Below are 23,305 nucleotides of genomic sequence, written 5' to 3' on the forward strand. Positions count from 1 at the left end.
CTAACATCCACACCCATCATCCTCCACTTTCTATAGGACACCTGCCAAAGCATGGCCTGACAAGCAGTGCATCGGTGCACTCCCGGGATCCGAACTGGCGAACCCTGGGCCGCCACAGCAGAGCACACGCACTTAACCACTTGTGCCACCAGGCCGGCCCCTCCCCCATTTGTTAATCATCTCTCTTTTCCCACAAACATATAAGCACCAGGACGGCAAGAACTCGTTTGTTTTACATCAATATATCCAAATCCTACTGTGCCTTATTTCTGCCGAATTGGGTACACTGACTCTAATGTGCATGGCATGGGGGGGATGTGGAAACATTAGCATCAAGAGCATAGTCTCTGGGAAAGAAAGGCTTGATTGGCACAGTGGCCCTGTCTCTCTCCCTTGCTAGGTTTGTATTGTCTCACAATTTACCAAAACCCAAAGGCCTCAGTTGAGTCATAAAGAACGTATTAAAAATATGTAGTATACTAAGAACTGAATTTTTATGTTTTAACTGAGGTACTTTATAATAAACAGTGTCTAATACACCATAGGAAATACGTCAGTGTTTTGATAATAAGTAGGAAAGACAAAAGCTGTCCCAGAGGACCAGGAGCTGCCTGCAGTCACTGGAAGGACAAGTCTCATCCTGCTGAAGAGAAAAGTGACACCCACTTCCTTCACCAAAGTTAGACAAGACAAAACTAAGGGTATTTTGTAACCATAACAGTAAAAGTGGTAAAAGATAAAATCTCAAATCCTAAAAATGAGTAATAATCCCTACTTCTTACTAAAATGACTGACTGGAACTACTTACAGATTAACATTAGCTCTACTGTATTGTTTTCAATTTCTAGAAAACAATGATTAGGTTTACCAAAGATAAAAGGTTTACCAAAGATAGAATTGAGTCTGCCTCCTCCCAGCATTCAATACAGAAAATGACTTAATCCTTGAATAGGAATCACATCATCTAACATAGGGCAAAATCTTGTAAGAAGGACTTCTCAACACCCTGTTACTGTTATACCTCACAGTCCATTATGGTCTGTGGTCAATCTTACTAGAATTCATTACACCTCTCTCTTTGACTAGAGGTGCAATCCTGCAGGTCACTGGCAAGTAGACACTGACAAAACGATAATTTTAAGTTATGGGTTAAGAATGAATGAGGGGCCGGCCACGTGGCTTAGCGGTTATGTGCGTGCGCTCAACTTCTGGCGGCCCGGTTCGGATCCTGGGCGCGCACTGACGCACCGCTTATCCGGCCACGCTGAGGCTGTGCCCCAGATACAGCAACTAGCAGGACGTGCAGCTATGATATACAACTATCTCCTGGGGCTTTGGGGGAAAAATAATAAATAAATAAAATTAAAAAAAAAAAAGAATGAATGAGAAATTATTTTCATGACAAAGATTGTAACTTGAAAAGAATAAAAAATAACAGTTTTCCTGAGGAAAAAATACCTGAATTGGTATGTACATGATAAAATTGACTCATCATATATAGTAATTAAATGAAGAAAACTGAAAAGTATATCAGAAAATCCATAATTTAAATGGACTTTAATATATCCTCCAAGGAAATGAAAACCAAAGTAATATTTACTAACACACAATGGCTTAGAAAACAGTTGGGAGAATATATCAATGAAACAACTACAGGAGTGCTCATTTCACCAAGAAATGCACATAGTATTAATGACATACAAACATTATTGAAAACACATTGAGGGAATATGTTCAGCTACAAGTAACAGGAAACACTCACTGTCTTCCTGACATGAGAAACGTGATCATTCTCACATGGAAGAACTGGGTCAAGGCAGCCACTGCACAATGTAGCAGAGACGCAAACTCCCACATTGTTCTTTCTATGCCCCATTGTAGACGTCATGGTGAATCAGGAAAACATGCTCACTAGCACTATTAACAGCATAAGATGTTTCCTACAGAAATTAGACCTTCTACAGATATCATCCAGAGAAGAGGAGAATCAGAGAATACTCCCAACCACAAACGTGTGAATTAGGTTTCTGGTGGACACAAGAGGCTGTACAGAAAATTCCTAACTCGAATGGATCTTTGATGTGAAATTTGTGAAAATATCAGTGGACAATATATCTCTATGGAAATGGAAATCAAACAGTTGGTGGTGGTATTCAAGATACTCTTGACTAGAAAGGCAAAGAATTCAGAAAATGTGATGGAAGATGGTGTCTTCCAAGCTCCTATGTAACTGTCTCTCTCCTTGCATGGCAGCTCCAAAATCTAACTAATGTCTTGTTTGCTTCTGCCTTCCAAATCTCATGCAAGTGAGGCTATTGGTGAATTCCAACTTGGAACAAAAGGGGGTGGATTCTTAAAGATCTGCTTCTTAATATTAACCCTCATTGACATAATGCAATACACACATGATACGTCCAGCTCTGGATTTTGTTGCCCTAGCACAGGACTCTACATAATTCAAAGTCTCTTCACCAAATACCAATCAGAAGGAAGGACAAAGAGCAAAGGGCTTAACGTGAAAATAATTCACAAGAAAGTATACTCTTTGATACACTTGCCATACATCAAAATTTATTCCAACTGTTTAATAGTATAGAAAATAAAAAAAGTCTACTATACCCACTGCCCCAGAAAAGGAGCTTTCTCTAAGAAAGGCACAATATATACAATGGATTAGGCATATCTTGGAACTGCAATACAAAGACAGTAAGAAAATCCCAACAAATACAAACGTCATTCTCAATTGTCCCTAAACACAGAAAAATGAATACACTATAAAAAAATTGAAGAGAAAATATTATCAGTTGATTTAAGGAAAAACCACTACTTAGTAATCTTATATACTATTGATGAAGGATGACTTGCAGAATTATCTCACCTCAATCTTCATTTCTGAAAGTACTTAATAGAAATCCACAATCCAATGTCACACTGTAAGAAAGATCCTTGGTAAGCACAATAGGTTTACAAATTTCATAACAACTCTTTCATGTTGCAAGTTTTCTAGAACAGCCTACACATTAATTTCCATCACATTTTCTCATATGACTTATATTTGTATTTCTTTTTAGTGGGAATTACACATATGATGGTGTAAGCCATGTGACGTCTTTCCTGTGTTGTTCACATCCAAGATGTTTGAACCAAGGGACTCTTTTTATGCCTTCATTAAGATCTGGGATGACAAAAGTCTTTCCACGTTCATTACTTTTACATGGTTTTTCTTCTAGTGTGCATTCTCCCATATCCTCAAAAGTTTGCATGACAAACAAAAGCTTTCCCACTTTCCTGTTATTCACAGGGTTTCTCTCCAGTACGAGTTCTTTCAATTCTTCAGAGAGAACTGGGAAAACAAATGCTTCACTATATTTTGCATATTCATACGGTTTCTATCCAGTATGATCTCTTTCATGTATTTGGAAAATTTGATGAGAATTGAGGACTTTCCCATTTTCTTTCTTTTTTTTTTTTTTAAAGATTTTATTTATTTTATTTTTTCCCCCCAAAGCCCCAGTGGGTAGTTGTATGTCGTAGCTGCACATCCTTCTAGTTGCAGAATGTGGGACACGGCCTCAGGATGACCGGAGAAGTGGTGCCTCGATGCGCACCCGGGATCCGAACCCGGGCCACCAGCATCACAGCGCGCGCACTTAACCACCAAGCCACAGGGCCGGCCCTCCCATTTTCTTTACATTCATAGGTTTTCACTCCAGGGTGATTTGTTTCATGTCTTCGGAATAATCTGGGATACATGAATGCTTTCTCACATTCCTTACATTTGTAAAGTCCATCTCCAGTGTGAACAAAGATGTGTGATCGAAGGCTTGAAGGATCTCTAAAGTCTTTCCCACATTCCTTACATTCAAAGGGTTACTCTCCAGCATGAATTCTTTCATGTACTCGAAGAGAACTGGAAAAAATGAATGCTTTACTGCATTTTTTACATTCATATGGTTTCTCTCCTGTATGAATTCTTTCATGTACTCGAAGAGAACTGGTACAACCGAATGCTTTGCCACATTCTTTACATTCATAGGGTTTCTCTCCGGTGTGAGTCCTTTCATGTATTCGAAATGCACTAGGAGAAACAAATACTTTCTTACATTCCTTACATTTATAAGGTCCATCTCCAGTGTGACAGACCATGTGTGATCGAAGGCTTGATGGAACTGTAAAGGCTTTCCCACATTCTTTACACTGATAGGGTTTCTCCCCAGTATGATTTCTTTCATGTACTCGAAGAGACTTGGAATAAACGAATGCTTTACTGCATTTTTTACATTCATATGGTTTCTCTCCTGTATGAGTTCTTTCATGTACTCGAAGAGTACTGGTACAACTGAACGCTTTGCTGCATTCTTTACATTCATATGGTTTCTCTCCAGTATGAATCCTTTGATGTACTTGAAATGAACCACGATGAATGAAAAGTTTCCCACATTCCTTACATTTATAAGGTGCATCTCCAGTGTGAGTGATCATGTGAACTTGAAGGGTGGTGAGAGCAGTAAAGTCTTTCCCACAGTCCTTACATTCATAGGGTTTCTCTCCAGTGTGACATCTTTCATGCATTCGAAGATTTCTGGGATGACTGAATGCTTTACCACAACTTTTACATTCATAGGGTTTCTCTCCAGTGTGACTCCTTTCATGTATTCGAAATGCACTAGGAAAAAGAAATACTTTCTTACATTCCTTACATTTATAAGGTCCATCTCCAGTGTGACAAATCATGTGTGACTGAAGGCTTGAGGGAGCCATAAAGGCTTTCCCACATTCTTTACACTGATAGTGTTTCTCCCCAGTATGATTTCTTTCGTGTACTCGAAGAGACTTGGAATAAAAGAATGCTTTACTGCATTTTTTACATATATATGGTTTCTCTCCAGTATGAGTTCTTTCATGCATTTGAAGAGACCTGGAAGAAGTGAATGCTTTATTGCATTTTTTACATTTATATGGTTTCTCTCCAGTATGACTTCTTTCATGTATTTGAAGAGACCTGGAAGAAGCCAATGCTTTACTGCATTTTTTACATTGATAGGGTTTCTCTCCAGTATGAGTTCTTTCATGTTTTCGAAGAACACTGGGAAAAACGAAGGCTTTCCCACATTCCTTACATTTATATGTCTTCTCCTCATATTTTTCACAGTCACATGGTTTGTGTTCAGTGTGACCAGTAACGTGCCTATTAATGGATGAATGATGCATGAAGACTTTCCCACATGCTCTATCTTTACATGGTTTTGCTGCACTAGTTTTCTTGTTCAGATCAACATTTGGAATAAGGATGAAGTTTTCTCCACATTGACTACCCTCTTCACTTTCACAGAGTCTCAACACCATATGACTTCTGTAAAACATAAGAAGTACATTATTAATCATTGCTTTATTAATGATCTTTATATTTGTTATATTTATTATAATTTATAGGAAAAGTTCAGGTTTTCTGCCTTGTCTGAATTCTCTGAAATTGAATATACTGAATGCTCCACAAGAGGACTTCACCCTTTCTATTATCCAAATGGTGATATTCATATACAGGATTTATTAGAACTGTTTCCAAGTGAATTTATTTTGTAAAAGCTGCACCTGTACCTCACATTTCAGAAGGTATATTTGGTCAAAATTTTCTAAGAATAGCTAATTTTTTTTGTGTGTGTGAGGAAGATCAGCCTTGAGCTAACATCCACGCCCATCTTCCTCCACTTTATGTGGGATGCCACCACAGCATGGCCTGACAAGCGGTGCATTGGTGTGCGCCCAGGTTCCGAACTCGGGCTACCAGTAGCAGAGCACATGCATGTAACCACTATGCCACAGGGCTGGCCCCTAAAAACAGCTAAATTGGAAGCAAGGGTTATTCATTTTGTTTGCTTCTGTTTAAAATTTTGTAACATATCAGGATTCTCATGTGAGACATTACTTTTTTTTTTTTTTTTTTGTGAGGAAGATCAGCCCAGAGCTAACATCCGTGCTAATCCTCCTCTTTTTGCTGAGGAAGACCGGCTCTGAGCTAACATCTATTGCCAATCTTCCTCCTTTTTTTTTTCCCTCAAAGCCCCAGTAGATAGTTGTATGTCACAGCTGCACATCCTTCTAGCTGCTGTATGTGGGACATGGCCTCAGCATGGTCGGAGAAGCGGTGCGTCGGTGTGCGCCCGGGATCCGAACCCAGGCAGCCAGTAGCGGAGTGCGTGCACTTAACCGCTAAGCCACAGGGCCAGCCCAAGACATTGCTTTCTATTGTGAGTGTGACTCACCTTAGTCTTCTCCCCTGGCTTTTGTACTGATCTTCAGTGTCATGATCTTCCCATGTTTTTCCTGAAATGCAGACCCAGGCAGTTGATTCCACAGTATTGGAAATTATACAAAAAATTTTAGATTCTAAGACCATGATGAGCTATGACCATTTCAATTTTATTTACCAACATCTCCCCTTTTCCCATTCTACATCTTGGAACAATGTTAATGGGCAAGAAACACTCGTTCTCCAATTGGTGAAGTGAAGGAATGTCCTCATTCTTACCTATTGAGGCCAGGTTCCTCAAGGTTTCCCACATCACATCTCTGTAGAGTTTCTTCTGTGAAGGATCCAGTAAAGCCCACTCCTCTGGGGTGAAGTTCACAGCCACATCCTCAATGGCCACTGAGTCCTAAAACATCACAAATATGTGTAGAGTAGGATGCGTAAGACTGACATCATGGGGGATCTACATTCCATTTCTAGGAAAGTTACACATGATTCTGTCATCTCTAAATATATATTCTATGATGTGATCATCAAAAACTCTTTTTCTGTGCACACTCCTCATCAATTTAACAGCATCATGAACACATGGAAATTATCTACACATTTTTACTGTGATCACATTTCATGATATTTCTCTGTAATGCAGGTTCAAGAGCATGTTGGGAAATGACAGAAATGCCATACAATGAAACACATATAATTATGAAACGAAAAGAAAAAAAAAGACAGAGTACAATATCCATGAAGCCTAGGACAACTCTCTTTAACAGAAGCATTAAAATACACAGGTTGAGGGCCGGCCCCGTGGCTTAGCGGTTAAGTGCGCACGCTCCGCTGCTGGTGGCCCGGGTTCAGATCCCGGGCATGCACCGACGCACCGCTTCTCTGGCCATGGTGAGGCCACGTCCCACATACAGCAACTAGAAGGATATGCAGCTATGACATACAACTATCTACTGGGGCTTTGGGGGGAAAAAATAAATAAATAAAATCTTAAAAAAAAAAAAATACACAGGTTGGGAATACCTGAAGGAAAAGAAAGATAGAAAGTAATAGAGGAAACAAGTGAAGTAATAATCACCAAAATATCCTAAAATTAATGATAGCCAGCAAACTGCACATCCAGCAAACTCAGAGAACAGTAAACATGATAAACTCAAAAATGCACACCCAAGAATATCATATTCAACTACAGAGAAATCAAAGACAGAGCACATATTGAAAAATGACAAAGAATATACTTCTGAATACATTCTCTGTCAAACAAAATTATCCATAAAAAAAATGAAAAATTAGGACTTTCCGACACAAAAATTGAGGAAATTTGTCATGAGTGCACCTACTTTGAATGAAATGTTCAAAAATTTATCAGAAAGAACGCAAATGATAAAGGTAGAGGATTAGAAAAAAAATGAAGGTAAAATATTTTTTTTTTATTAAGATTTTATTTTTATTTATTTTTCCCCCCAAAGCCCCAGTAGATAGTTGTGTGTCATAGCTGCACATCCTTCTAGTTGCTGTATGTGGGACGCGGCCTCAGCATGGCCGGAGAAGCAGCGCGTCGGTGCGAGCCCGGGATCCGAACCCGGGTCGCCAGCAGTGGAGCGCGCTCACTTAACCACTAAGCCACGGGGCCGGGCCATGGTAAAATATTTTTTATATTTCTAATTAAAATAACAGTTGATAGCTGTTTAAAATAATATTAGCAAAAATGTATTTGGTAGTGAGAAGCTTAAGATGAATGAAATAAATGACAGCAATGTGACAAGGCACAGGGAGGGGAAATTGGGGATAGTGTGTTATGAGGTACTTGCCCACAGTGAAGTGGTATAGGTTTATTTGGCAGAAAACGTGGGTTAGTTATAAATGTGTACTGAAAGCTCAATGGCAACCACTAAAAGAGCTTTTTAAAAAATGTGTTGTGCTAAGCATAAATTGTTATGCTAAGAGAGAGGAAACAAAAGAATCAGATAAAATGCTCTATTTCAGCCAGAGAACATGGAAAAAAAAGTGGAAGACAAAAAGACACAAACAACAAGAGCAAGATAAAAAAACAGTAAAAGAGGTGCTAAATATTAATCCAGCTCTATCACAAAATACTTTAATCAACAATGGTCTCAATAAAATTGAAGGATATAATAATATCAGATTCTTAAAAAACAAACTGAGTTATATTCTTTTTTTTTTTTTTTTTAAAGATTTTATTTATTTATTTTTTCCCCTCAAAGCCCCAGTAGATAGCTGTGTGTCATAGCTGCACATCCTTCTAGTTGCTGTATGTGGGACGTGGCCTCAGCATGGCCAGAGAAGCAGCGCGTCGGTGCGAGCCCGGGATCCGAACCCGGGTCGCCAGCAGTGGAGCGCGCTCACTTAACCGCTAAGCCACGGGGCCGGCCCCCTGAGTTATATTCTGTCTACAAGAAACCCACTTTCAATATAAAGACACAGACTGATGTAGTATAAATGGATGGAGAAAAATATTAGATGCCAGCAGAGATCAAAAGAAAACTGGCATAGGTATATGAATTATAGACACTGCAGATGTCAAGCAAAGGAAATTTCAGAGATAGAGATGGACATTACCTACTGATAAAGGTGTCTATTCTCCAAGAAGGCACAGCCATCCTTGATGTGTACATGCGTAACAACAGAGAGGTAAAATATATAAGGCAAGGAGAAATAGATGAATTCAGTTCAATAGTTGGGGAATTCAACAACCTCTGGGAAAAAAAGGGCAATCTTATCAAATTTGAAAGAACAGAAATCATACAAAATTATCTTCTCACATCACCTAGGCATTCATAGAGAGGTCAATAACAACCAGAAATTTGGAAAACCCCGAAATATGTGGACATTCAACCATACACTTCTAAAGAATACTTAAGATCAAAGAAGAAGACTCAAGAGAAACGAAAAATTATTTTGAACTAAATGAAATGACAATACAGTATACAAAAGATTCTTGTATGCAGCAAAAGCAGTGTCTAGAGGGAAATTTATGCCATTGAACAAACACACTGGAAAAACCAAAGATCTATAATCATTAATGGAAGCATCTACCTTAGGAAACAATAACAGGAAGAGCCAAGTAAATCCAAAGTAAGCACAGTAAAAGAAATAGTAAAAATTAGAAAAGAAATCTATGTCATTGTGGGAAATCAATGGAGAAAATGAAAACAAAAAAAAGCTGGTACTTAGACAAGACTGATAAAAATCTACTCAAGATAAAAAAGCAAGGTAGGCAGATATTACTAATATAAAAAAGGAAAGCAAGGGGAAATGAAATTACAAAACGATTTGATAGAATCCAACATTCATTTGTGATAAACTAGTAATAGAGGGAAAGTTCCACTTCTTGAGATGGAACATCCTTATGAATCCTCTAGCTAAAGTCATAACATTTGTTCCACATGGCATGATTGTCTCTGTGAAACATCTGAAAGAATTCACAACAACAGAAATAACTCCTAGAATTAATAAGAGAGTATAGCAAGGCTGAAGGATATGTGAGTCAATTGCTTTCCTTATAGACCCACACAAATATACTCAAGTAATCTTTGACAAAGAAGAAAAGGCAACGCAAATGAAAAACAAAGTCTTTTAAACAAATGGTGGAAATAATGGATAACTACATACAAATACACACAGAAACACAATGAATGTAGACACAGGCCATACACATTTCACAAAAATTAAGTCAAAACACTTCACAGACCTAAATGTAAAATGCCAAAGGAATAAACTCCTAGAAGATAAGAGAGAAAAATCTAGATGACTTTAGGTTTGGAGATGAATTTTTAGATACGAAACCAAACACCAAGTTCCACGAAAAAATAAAACACAAAAAATTTACTTCAGTAAAATGAAAAACGCCTGTTCTGAGAAAGTGTTAAGAGAATAAAAACATAATTTACAGAATAAGGGAAAATCTTTGTAAAACACTTGTCTGGTAAATGAGTGTTATTAGAAATATCCAAAGAACTCTTAAAACTCAACAGTCAGAAGACAAACAACCCAATTAGAGAGTAGGCAAAAGATCTGAACAGACATCTCACTGAAGAAGATATATAGATGGGAAATAAGCAATATAAAAACACGCTCCACATTAAATATCATTAGAAAGTTGCCAATAAAACAACGAGGTATCATTAAACACTTATTAAATGGGTAAAATGCAAAACACTCAGAACACCAACTATTGGTGAAGATGTGAAGCTACAGGTAATCCTCATTCATTGCTGGTGGAAATAGAATTTGGTACACCTACAATGGAAGACAGGAAGTTTCTTTCTAAACAAAATACACTGTTGCTAAACAGAATAAGAACCAGCATTAAGGTTCCCTGGTATTTTTCCAAATCAGTTGAAACCTTATGTTCACACAAAAGCTACACATGAATGTTTACAGGCGCTTTATTCATAATTGGAAAGACAGAGTTTTAAACAGGATGTCCTTCAAGTGTTGCATAGATAAACAATCAGTGGTGTATCCATACAATGAAACACTGTTCAGTGATGAAAAGAAATGAGGTATCAAGCCATGAAAACACGGAGGAACCTTAAAAAGATATGTCTAAAGGAAAGAAGCCAATGTGACAAGGCTATATAGTGTATGATTCCAAGTATATGACATTTTGGAAAAGACAGCAGCATGAGCCAGTAGGAAGACATTTGGTTGTGAAGAACTTGTGGGATGGAGGGAGGGATGAATCAATATGTGGAGCAGAGAGGATTTTTAGGGAAGTGAAACCACACTCTGTGATACACAAATGATGGATCCATGTTATACATTTACCAAACTCATACATTATATAGCACCAAGAGTCAATGCCAACGTACACTTTGCACGGCCACGCATCAATATGGGTTGGAAATTGTAACAAATGTACCACAGTAATATAAAAAGTGAAAAATAGTGCAAACTGCAAACGCAGAGAGAGGGATTATGTGGAAACTATGTGAATTTTGATCAATTTTTCTGTAAACCTGGAACAGTTCAAAAAAAACTGGAGTCTTTCAAAAAAAACAAAGATGAAGACAGAATCATTACAATTTGCCCCTGATGACTGAAACAGGACATCTCTCATTCAACTGATTTCAATAAGCCAGTATGGTGCTCTATGAGCCTGAGACCCACAAGGGAGGTGAAACTTCCACCGAATGCCTTGTTGGAGAGCAGGGCACTGTATACTCTGAGAGGTGCCATGGCCACTCTCAGTAGTGTCAGAACTCCAAGGTGGATAACGAGTGTCCTGGTGAGTCCTTGTATTATAGACCTAGTAACGTACAGACAAGTGTTACCTTGATTTCTATTTTTATTATCTCTCAGTCAAGAGATTCCCAGAGTTCTTTTACCACAAAGGGTCATCTCTTAGACCATAAACTAAGTGTTTGTGAAAATATCCAGAGCAGCCCAATTTTTTGGTCAGTGGTAAGATGACTGCCTGATGTTTGGTAGCTCTGGTGACACTTGGGTTTGGTTCTTCATCAGGGATGTCCCAATTAAGGGATGAAGAGCAGCAACTCTGCACTGAGCTCCATCATGTATGAATGTGTATTGTCATTAAAGGCTATGCACGCTCCAGAGCTGTGCATTCAGTTAATCCCAAGGAACTCCCCAGGGAACCAAGGTGTCTGGGAGAGGGGTGACTTCCTTCATTACCATAGCATCATTCAATGAACTGAAGAAAGGTCACGCCCCTCCTGCAGGTGGCATAAGTTCAGGGCCAAGGTTAGGTTCCTTCATATCACTAGTGTCAGTAGGTAGGCTGAGCTGGCAGGGTGCTGTTTCCAGCACTAAGGCATAACAGGTGCCTTGGTAGAGGGTCACATGCTCAGTGCTTCTCAGAGACTCTATTTTCAAGAGATCTCAGTATGAGATGATAATAGCAGCTCTAACAGCATATAGTGTGGGGACCAGGGCAGGTTCTTGCATCAGAAGCCTATGGACATCTTAAGGCCCTCCTCCAGAGAGCCTCAAATCACTGCCGTCAGGGTTAGAGGCCTCCTCCACGACAAATGGTTGCTCTACAGAGTTTAAGGAACCCGGGCTTAAGTTGGGTTTGAACTAACCCCTTTGCTGGGCCAAACTCAGACTGTGTCTGCTGTCCACTATAACCCAGAGGGTCAGGATCTTTGTTGCAATAGACACAGGGGCAGCAGCAGCAGTTACTCAGGGGTTCTGGAGAGCCCTCTGCAATCTCAACACCTACTGGCTGCATTTTCCTGTGTTTTTCTTTCTCTCTGAAATAACTGCTCTTCAAGCAGTGGCCATCTAATGGGTTTACCTCATTCACAGAGTATAATCATCCTCATAACCCCAGACATCCCCTAATGTCAAGGCGACCCCAGCCTCAGTCTCACCTTCGCTGTAAACACACAGATTCTGCCCCAGACATAGGACACAAGACCACAATAAGGATGGCCCCATTCTCATACCCCTGCTTCCAAAGGACAAGGAATTATCAAAACTGTCAACTCAGAGTCCTCTGTACATAGAACCAGGCGTGGTGGGTCAACAGTGCACACAGGGCAGCACAGCTCACAGGAGGAGCTGCCCAGCAAGCAGCAGCTCACAGTGCAGGAGCCTCCAGGCTTTCTCATCAGCCCGTCCAGACAAGAAGGCCTAGGGGAAAGGGAGGGGTGAGGCTTAAGTTTTCAGAAGTTAAACATCAAATATGTGGACCCTGGACACTCACTACAAGAACAAACATGGGTGAGAAAAATAGGCATTCACACTGGCTTGTTTTTACATAAACACTAACAGGAGGATGAAGCAGTGATCAAAACTGGTCATTTGATGGGGGCTGGAGTGAGAGCAGAGGAGGGGGGCAGGATGCGCAGGCAGGGAGTCTCCTTAAGTTAGTTTCCTCTCAAAAATTTTTTAAACCTTCCCATGCATTATTTACTTAAAATAAGGAGAGAAATTTATATACACTATTTTTTCTTATGCTCGGTCATTATTTTTATTTAACTTGCGCTTTATAAAATTAATTTTAACATTTCTACTAGGAGACGACTCCAAGATATAATCCTTTAAACACTAATGGATACAAAACTGCAGACAATACAAAATTTACCAATCCCTTTCTAACAAAAAGGGCAAGGGGCATGATAGTTTGTCCCTCCACTAGACTGCACACTGGGGACATGTTCAGGAAGGAGTAATATATTATAAGACATTAGGGGTTTGCAATGAAGCCCTGCAATAAACTAGGAATTCCAAAGATTTACATAAGCTTTGACCTGTTTCCTCATATCACTGAAAATAGAAATTCAAGTGCTTTTTCCTCACATCCATTAAAATAGGAATTTATTTGCCTTAGGAATACTAAGGCCTTTTAAATGTCAAAGTTCTCTAGGGACACGGACAGAAAAACTGACCTAAAATTAGAAAACGCATGTGAGAACTTAGTACACCCATCTCACACCTTGAGGTTCTCTCGTCTAAATGGAACAAAAACTTCTATTGGTTGAACAATAGCCCTAGGAAGACCTAGACGGGAGGGACAATGTCGTGGATTGGAGACAGTGCTCTCCAAATACATGGAAAATTCAGAAGAAAATGAGTGCCACCTGAGGAGAAAGAAGGACTGGAGACCCCACAGGCCACAGCTCCTCCCACGCACGAACCCGGAGACCGAGTCAGGATTGTCCCCGATGACCCTCCCCGTGGTCACCGCACCACGTGGGGACACGCGGGGCTGCGGGCACAGAGCTCCCAGAGAGGCTCCGGGGCCGAAGTCGCCGCGCGCAGTGACCACAGGACACCCGGGGTCCCGGCTGCCGGCCCCGCCCCCACGCTGCGGCCGGAGGGGACTGAGGTCCGAGCGGCGCCCCCGCGGACTCGGGTCCGCAGACTCGGAGGTGACCGCGGGGAGGCCGGTCCCGCCACGGCCGATTCCGACCAGCCCCTCCTCCCCGTCTCCTCACCCGGGGCCGCACACTCACCATTCCTACATTTACTGGGTCCCCTAAGCTCCTTCCTATGAGTCCCGCGGTCGGTAAGGTCACAACCTGACAAAACAGGCGGCAGAGCCACGTACAGCCTTTAACGGCGGGGAAACGCGATCCCCACCGTGGCTGGAGCCAGCAGCAACTTCCGGGGCGGCTGGGGAGCTTCGCCCCACCCACCTGCCCCGGCGCCGCCTCTGATTGGACAGTTCAAAAGACTCGCCCTCTTGTGTCTGAGTGACAGCCCCCTGAGTTTAGGTGTCTGAGCAGAATGCCAGCCAGAACTCGTCCCCTGCAGGGATATTTGCATTGAAAGGTAGTGCTGGGAGGCGACTCCTAGAATTGTGATCCTTCTTTACAAACACACACAAATGAAAGTCGCCTCACCATAGGCAATAATTAGCCTCTCCATTTTGATCTTTGTTGACAAGTGGAGTCTGACATAGTTTTGCAAAATAGGTACACAGTCCTTCCCCACCCTACTTTCATTTGCACCTGTGGGAATTGTACAGTTCCACTAGTGGCCCCATCTGGGCAGAAAATAGGGAAGTGCTTCCTGCACTGATGAGTAGATAAATGAATTGTTCTCACAGGTAACACTAGGGACAGACTGGCTCTGTCTTGAAGTCACATCATGGTGCTCTCAAAGGTCCTTTCATCACTGTGGTCAGCAAAATAGACATGAGATGTGAAGGTTGTGTTTGGTAAGAGCACGTTGTTCCTGTTTATCTCCATTATGGCAAGCGCATGGGCCAAAACATACTTAGAATGCTCATGCATCCACTTGCACTGAGGGAAGCCCATGAGAACTCAAGAATCTCCTACAAGGTGGTCTTCTAAGCCAAACAAAGAGCTCCCCTTAAGAAGGACAGGGAGTTATTTGTAGGTATAGAGAGAGAGATTTTCCCCATGGCCTTGAAAAACGGCCCAATTGAATGAGTTGTCCGAGATTCAAGAAGCTGCTCTGCTGGAGGAGTCACTGAGAGGATGTGACCACAGGTTAGAGCACTGGTTGTGACCTCCAGCTGCACTTGGGCAATCAGAGGCTTCTTACCCACTTTCCTGTCCTTGGGATATACATTTCTCCCAATGTTCCTGAACTGAGAGCCATTTCAAGGATGCGGCCTGGAGAGAATAACATGTTGTGGAGACCATCTGGACTGTAGACGTTACTGAACCCCATTAGAGCCTCTATCTAAACTTTTCAGATTCTGCTGGGCAGGTGCGGAGCCCTACCCATCTCGCTCTGCCTAACACAAGCATCATATATAAGTTCCCTTGCTCATTACAACTGCCACCTATCAATCTGGAGTGACCTGCCTCTTTCTTCAGTCGCTCCTTGCCCTTCATGTATGGGAGCCAGTTTCAAATGTTACCCAGAAAACTCCTGAGGTTGTGAACCAAGATGATCTTAGCTCTGAATGAAAATAAAAGTGCAATTGATCCTTCTTGTGCTGGGAAGCATGAAGTACATTTAAATGACACAACCTCAAGGTATACGTTTGCACCTTCAGAACTATTTTTTCTTCATGTTCTGGCTGAAATATTGACATGGTGTTTGAGGTAGTAGTGGGAGGAAGGATTAACCAAATTATTCTGTCTAGTGGAGAAGGCATGCATTACCATAACTAATCATCTTAGCATTTCTTAAGTGAAGATTTCAAAATATGGGAACGTAAGCACACATAGAAGAAATCAAAATAGTCATCACAGAACTTTATTAGAAGCACTAGTTCTCAGTAGTCCTACAGGGCAGTTGCAACCTTACATGTCAAGAAACTATTGAGTCTTCTGCAGTGTAGACTGTTGTAGATTCCACTGAGAGAAGTTCTGCTTTCTAAGTTATTATAAAGATGATGACGACAATGAGTGAGAATAGCAACAGGAATGCTAACACTAACAATAAAGGAACTTTAGGGAGGCTTAGTAAGTGTAAGGCACTGCACTCAGCACAACAGGTGGATTGGCTCATGACTTTTCATCTTCACAGACTTCTAACAGGGAAGCACTAGTATGATCCTATTTGATAAGAGAGGAATCTGAGACTTAGGGGAGCTAAGTGACTTGTCTGACTTTACACAGGCAATCAGGAGGGTGCTCAGATTCACCACCAGGCTGCCTGACTCAGACCAAGCTTTGCCACTGAGCACACTTCACCTCTTATTGTGAAATTAGGACAAATGGTTCATTGACTAGGCCTGATTCCTCTGTGTGAATCACAAATAACTCTCTTCTTCCCCACAGGCCTTATTAAAATCCCCACTATTGAAGAGATGCCCTTGCCCTTGGTTGAAATCTGAAGATGGTGCCACAATATTTTTAGTCACCTTTAGGTGCTAAAATCCCCTGGTCACTCTCTGGCACAATGACCGACAGGCCAGCCTAGTACTCAGAGAAGAGTTTTGCGAGTAGAACATGATGAGGAACTGCTATGTGAGAGGCAGCCCATTGAAAGGAGGAGCCAATTCAAACAAAAACCAAAGATGTTTCTTTTCACTCCAAGTATTTATCATTGCTTTCATCTCTAACTTCATGTGAGAAAATGCAATGATCAATCTGACAAATAAGATGAATGAAGCAAATACTGTTACTGGAGATGACAGCATTATTTATTTGAGAAGCTAAAGAGAAAATAACTGAAAAATGACTACAACTGATGGAGTCAATTCGCTGAAACTTTTGTAAATACATACCTTACAGATAACAACATATATTATTGAATTAAAATCACATGTCCTTCAACTTACATATGAAATTTGGAGGCTTAGGGCTAATTCCATGTGTGAGATCTATGTGCAAACAAGTCTGAGCGTTTCCCGATGAGGTGACAGAGGCATCAACTCCACGGAAACATAACCAGCTTTGGTGCATGGAAAACTCCTGAAGTCAAAGATGCAGATCTCTACACACAGCCACGTTTTTAAAGACATTTCCCCTCAAATTTGCATCAGGATCTTTTTTCTTTCTCAAAATACAGTAATTCTAAAGTATATCCCTAAAAATAAGTGCAAAGGGTATTCAGGAAATGATTGCAAATAAAGAATGAAGAAGAACAAGTTTTCACCAGATACCTTCATTATAAAAATTAATGAGTTGTGATAATTTAATGGTCTGATGCCATCATAAGAACTGACCAGTTGTCCGTCATAGGGGTGATTTTGCCTCTCAGGGAACATTTGGCACTATCTGGGCGCATTTCTGGCTGTCACGACTGTGGGAGGTGGGGAGCACTGCTACAGACATGTAGGGATCCTCTGATGCACAAAACAGTCCCCTTGACAAATGGTACTATCTTGTCAAAAATGTCAGTAGTGTCAATGTTGAGAAACTGGGGACTAAGACGACTCCCTGCCGGTCTATAAACGAACAAAAGGATGTAACAAAATAGATGATGAATTGTGGGAGTCTATAACTCACCTGTCTCCTTCATCCAAAAAAATTCTATATGAAGTAACAAGTTAAACAATAAAAAAGATAAAATGAAAATACTGAAAGTAAACATCAGAAAATATTTCTGTATACTTAGGAAGTAGAAGTTATACCATCCCAAGAAAAATTTACATGAAAGTTGAATAGATTCGATAAACTAAAAAATGTAAATGTATCATTGATAATAATAAAAGATATAGAAACACCACTGGGAAAATGTTTTCAATAATAACAGAGAGCGAAAGATCATATCATTAACAGTCTAAATGGCTCTTAATAATCAAAAATGAAATATAAATGTTCCAATAAAAATGTTCAAAGACCACACACAAACCTTATACTAATTATAAATGCTTAATAAAGTTATGAAAATAGATTAGCTCATTAGGCCCAATATAGAATGAATATAGATGTACTTATTAAGGCGTAAAATACATATGCCTCACTGTTAGTGAGGCATATTCTGGTGGGAAAGGCCAAGTGGGTGCTTCTTGATCTGTCCCCCAACAAAGACAGTAACCCAGAGAGAACACCTTATCCGCGGAGGAATTGAAGAGATAAGTTCTAGCATCAAAAACCTGAGATATACAGGAGGATTGTTTACCACATTGTTTAATTTGCACGTTTGCTTGTTACAAAACTATGGAGAGTGAGTTTATAATATCGTGAACTTAAAGAAGTTGAGATGTTAATTTCACCTGTTTTCCAAATGTGGAATCATTACTGGGCATATGAACAAGGCTTGTGGCATCTGGTGTGCAACTCCTTACACAACAGAATACATATTCTTCTCAACCACACATGGACCTTTCTCTAGCATAGATCAATCTTCACCATAAAAAACACACCTAATAAATTTTAAATGCTAGGAAATTTAAAATACAAAGTAAGAGGGGCCGGCCCCGTGGCATAGCGCTAGTGTGCACACTCCACTGCTGGCGGCCCAGGTTCGGATCCCGGGCACGCAACTACGCACAACTTGTCAGCCCATGCTGTGGCGGCACCCCACATGAAGCGCAGGAAGATCGGCACGGATGTTAGCTCAGGGCTTAACTTCCTCACACAAAAAAAATACAAAGTAAGATCTCTGACCACGATGGAATGAAATAAGAAATTAATATCTTGGGGAAACTCACATATACAAGGGAATTAAACAAGACACTCCTAAATAACCAATGGGGTGAAGAAATCAATAAGGAAATTAGAAAATATTTTTAATGAATGTAAAAAAGGACTCAATATAACAACTTTTACAGGCTACATCAAAATTTATACAAAATTTATACAAAATTTATACAAAAAATACAAAAATTATACCCAGAAATGCCTAAACTAACAAAGAAGAAAGATCTCAAATCAATAACCTAACCTTTTACATAACACATTCAAAAGGATGAGAAACCAAATCAAATATATTGAGAAAATGAAATACTAAAAATTAGAGCAGAAATAAGAAAATCGAGAATAGAAAACCTATAAAGAAAATCAGTGAACCCAAATGTGGATTTTATGATTTTATGAATTAGTAAGCAAAAAACTACCCATAAGGAAAAGCCCAAGCCCAGAGGGTTCTACAGCAGAATTCTCCAAAACATCCAATAAGTTTTAATAGTGATTCTTCACAAAGTCTCCCCCAAAACAGAATCAACTCAACGCTTCAAACTCGTTTGTGAGGCCAGTGTTATCCTGATAACAAAATCAGACAAAAGAATCACAAAAAAACTACAGACTTGTTTCCTTTGTGAATATGAATCCAAAAAAACCTCAACAAATAGTAGTACCTAACTCAGCAACAAATTAAAAGAATTCTAGACCATGACCAAATGGGATTTATTCCAGGAATGCAGAGTTGGGTTAACCTCTCAAAATCCATTAACATAAAACATCATATTAATAGAGTGAAAAGCAAAAATGGATTGATCATCTCAATAGACTCAGAGGAAGTACTTGACAAAATCCAATATCCTTTCACGATAGAAAGACTCGGGAAACCAGGATTTGAAGGAAATTTCCCGAACCTTGTAATGAGCAAGTGTGGGACACCAACAGCTAATATTATATTTAGTGGTGAAAGGCTGGATATTTTCTCCCAAAAATGAGGAACGAAACAAGAGTGTCTGCTCTTGCCACTTCTATTTGACAAATTTGATTTTAGCCAGAACAGTTTTTCAAGAAAAGGAAATAAATAGTATCCGGACTGGGTACGAAGATGTAAAACCATCTTTACTTGCATATGACTCATCTGTAAATAGAAAACTCTAAGGAGTCCACTGAAACAATCTATTAGAAGGGATAATCAAGTACAGCAAATTTGAATGATACAAGATCAGTATGTAAAAATAAGTTGTATTTTATAGAGTACAATGAACAATCTGATAATAAAATTAACAAATCTATTTATAATAGCATCAAAAAGAATAAAATAGGAATAAATGTGATAAAGTAGTAAATACTCTGAAAACTTCAAAACATCAATACAAAATTAATAAAGATATACAAGTGTGAAATAACAAATGTTGGCAAGGAAGTGAAGAAAAGGGAACCCTTCTGTGCTGTCGATGGGAATATAAATTGGTGCAGCCACTATGGAAAACAGCATGGAGGTTCATCAAAATATTAAAATAGACCTACCATATGATTCAGAAATTCTACTTCTGGTTATTTCCCCAAAGAAAACAAAAATCTAACTCGAAAAGATGTATACACCCGCATGTTCACTGCACCATTATTTACAGTAGCCAAGACATAGAAACAACTGGTGTCTATCAATAAATAAATGGATAAAGAAATTGTGGTATACGTGTACAATGGAATATTTTTCAGCCAAAAAAAAAGGAATGAAATCTTGCCATTTCTCACAACGTGGATTTACCCTGATGGCATTATGCTAAGTGAAATAAGTCAGACTGAGAAAGAAGTATTATGTGATCCCTCTTATATAGAGAATCTAAAATAAAAATAAAAAACAAACAAACAAAGACACCAAGCCTGTGGATACAGAGAACTGGTGCTTGCCAGAGATGGTGAATGGGGAATGGGTGAAATGGGTGAAGGGTGTCAATAGGTAAAATTTAAAAAAAAACAAAATAAAGGGAGTTGTACTCAAAGTGCATGTTTATGATAATCATATAGTGACAGAAAAATGATTATATACTTTTATATATTTAAAATTTAGAATCTATAAGGGCCGGCCCCGTGGCTTAGCGGTTAAGTGCGTGCGCTCCGCTGCTGGCAGCCCGGGGTTCGGATCCCGGGCGTGCACTGTTGCACCACTTCTCCAGCCATGCTGAGGCCGCGTCCCACATACAGCAACTAGAAGGATGTGCAACTGTGACATACAACTATCTACTGGGGCTTTGGGGAGAAAAAATAAATAAATAAAAATTATAAAAAAAAAAAGAATCTATGCAGTATTGCTATTGGATTGTCATTAACAAATGTAAAGGGATATCAGTTTCAGAGCTGCGAGAATTCTGAGTATGTACGGAGAAAAACACTCTTCTAGCCACATTTTCTCTGAAACTAATTTCTTGTAATAATAACCAGTAAGTATTTTTATTGCCAAAAATTTGATTTGCATTTTTGGAAATTAAAAGGAATGAGGTGAGGTTGTCAGGTGATTTGGATATTTAGACATTGCCAATCTTTAATGAAGATGAGCAAAGACCTTAGAGTGATGCCATCTTTTTCCTTGGTCTTTGTTACTCCTTCACCAATAGAGGCCAGAAAAAAGAGAGAATGTGAAAATAAATAAATAAACAAACATATAAAAGAGAAAAAGCTCATATTTATGGATCCTTAGATTTGACAGTGTTAAGATGGCAATACTTCCCAGAATGATCTAGAGTTTCATTGAAATCCCTATCAGAATCTCCAGACTTCTTTATACTGTGGATATTAATAAAAGAAACCTTAAATAAATTAGAGTGGGCAAGATCTGTAGGGGGAACACCAACGCCCTACCACACATCCTCAATTACACCAAACAGGAAGAGATGATGGCTTTCACCTTTGACAGGAAGTAAAACTACTACTGAAGGAAGATTTCGCTCCTCACCAGGCAATGGCCCAGCCAATGAGAAATGCTGCAGCTCAGCCAATGAGGAGCCGTTGCTGCCCTGAGCTGTTACTTTCCCCCAATGGATTTTCATTTACAACAGCCCCTCCCTACTCCCTTTTTTCTCTATAAAAGCAGCTCCTTTTCTTTGTTTAGTGGATTAGCCTGTGCTTTCCCATAGCATGCACATCACTAATTGCAATTCTATTGGCTATTTGTTTTTTTTCTTTGTGAGGAGGACTAGCCCTGATCTAACATCTGATGCTAATCTTCTCCTTTTTTCTTGAGGAAGATTGGCCCTGGGCTAACATGCGTGCCCATCTTCCTCTACTTTACATGGGACGCCGCCACAGCATGGCTTAACAAGCGGTGCGTCGGTGCATGCCCGGAATCCGAACCTCTGAACCCTGGGCCACCACAGCACAGCGTGTGCTCTTAACCGCTGTACCACCGGGCCGGCCCCTCTATTGGCTATACTGGAATAAACTCACTTAAGTGAAATGAGAGAAAAATTTGCTTTTTAAGTTAACAATAGAAATTGGCAAGTTGTTTCATAAGTTATATGGAATTACAGGGGAACCAGAATAGCCAAACCGATCTTCCAAGTAAAACAAAGTAGTAGGATTAACATTTCCTGATTTCAAATCTGACTTCTCAGCACAGTAATCCAGGTATGTGGTAATGACACAAGGACAGAGACACGGATCAGTGGATTCAGTTGAGAGTCTAGATATAAACCCATTCAACTATGGGTAATTGATTTTCAAAAAAGTTGCCAAGAAGGAGGAAAGACTATTCTTTTCAAAAATTGGTGCTGGTACAACTGGATAGAAACACGCAGAAGAATGAAGTTGGACCATTCAATTACACCACATACGATAATTTACCAAAATGGATCAAAGACCTATATCTGAGGTAAAATAATAGTACACTTAGAAAAAACTTTGGGGAAAATATGACATTAGATTTGGCAAAGAATTATTAGATACGACACTCAAAAACAAAACCTGTGAAAAAAAAAACCAGGTAATTTGACCTTTGTTGAAATTAATCACTTTTTAGCTTCCAAGGACACCATCAAGAAAGTGAAAGTACCTATGGGAACCCCTGTGCTTTTCTTGTGGGAATGTAAAATCATACCACCATTGTGGAAGACAGTATGGCAGTTTTGCAAAAATTATAGTGTTACCATATGATCCAGCAATTCGAGTATATATCTGAAAGAATTCAAAACATGCACTCAAACAGATATTTATACACCTGTGTTCTTGAAGCATTGTTTGCAGTAGCCAAAAGGTGACGGCAACTCAAGTATCCGTCAACAGATGAATGGATCAACAGAATGTGGTACACACATAGAATAGAATATTATTATTCTTTCTCCTGTGTTATCTTTTAGGAGTCTTGCAGTTTTACATTTTACACTATGATCTATGATCCATGTTGAGTTAAGTTTTATTAAAAGTATAAAGTCTGTGTCTAGATTCTTTTTGTTTTTCTTTTTTTGGCATGTGCCTGCCTAGTTTTTCTGGCGTTATTTGTTGAAAAGACTGTTTCCCCATTGAACTGCCTTTGCCCCTTTGTCAAAGATGAATTCACTTTATTTCTGTGGAT

The 23,305-nt window shown here is 39.6% G+C and overlaps 1 protein-coding gene and 1 long non-coding RNA gene across 2 annotated transcripts in view; one reads left to right on the forward strand and one right to left on the reverse strand.

Annotated features, from left to right (window-relative positions):
• LOC147912110 (uncharacterized) overlaps positions 1-23,305 on the forward strand; it is a 360,528-nt gene that overhangs the window by 217,121 nt on the left and 120,102 nt on the right. The window lies entirely within an intron of this gene.
• LOC147912114 (uncharacterized) lies at positions 2,555-14,321 on the reverse strand. Its single transcript, XM_087425973.1, is given in 4 exon segments — positions 2,555-5,353; positions 6,264-6,324; positions 6,530-6,656; positions 14,203-14,321. Coding segments are annotated over 4 exon segments (1,998 nt in total). The 5' UTR covers positions 14,206-14,321; the 3' UTR covers positions 2,555-3,546.

The sequence above is a fragment of the Ceratotherium simum genome, chromosome 39 (genome assembly GCF_057802395.1).
Source record: "Ceratotherium simum simum isolate JZ-2026a chromosome 39, ASM5780239v1, whole genome shotgun sequence".
Classification (NCBI taxonomy): Eukaryota; Metazoa; Chordata; class Mammalia; order Perissodactyla; family Rhinocerotidae; genus Ceratotherium; species Ceratotherium simum.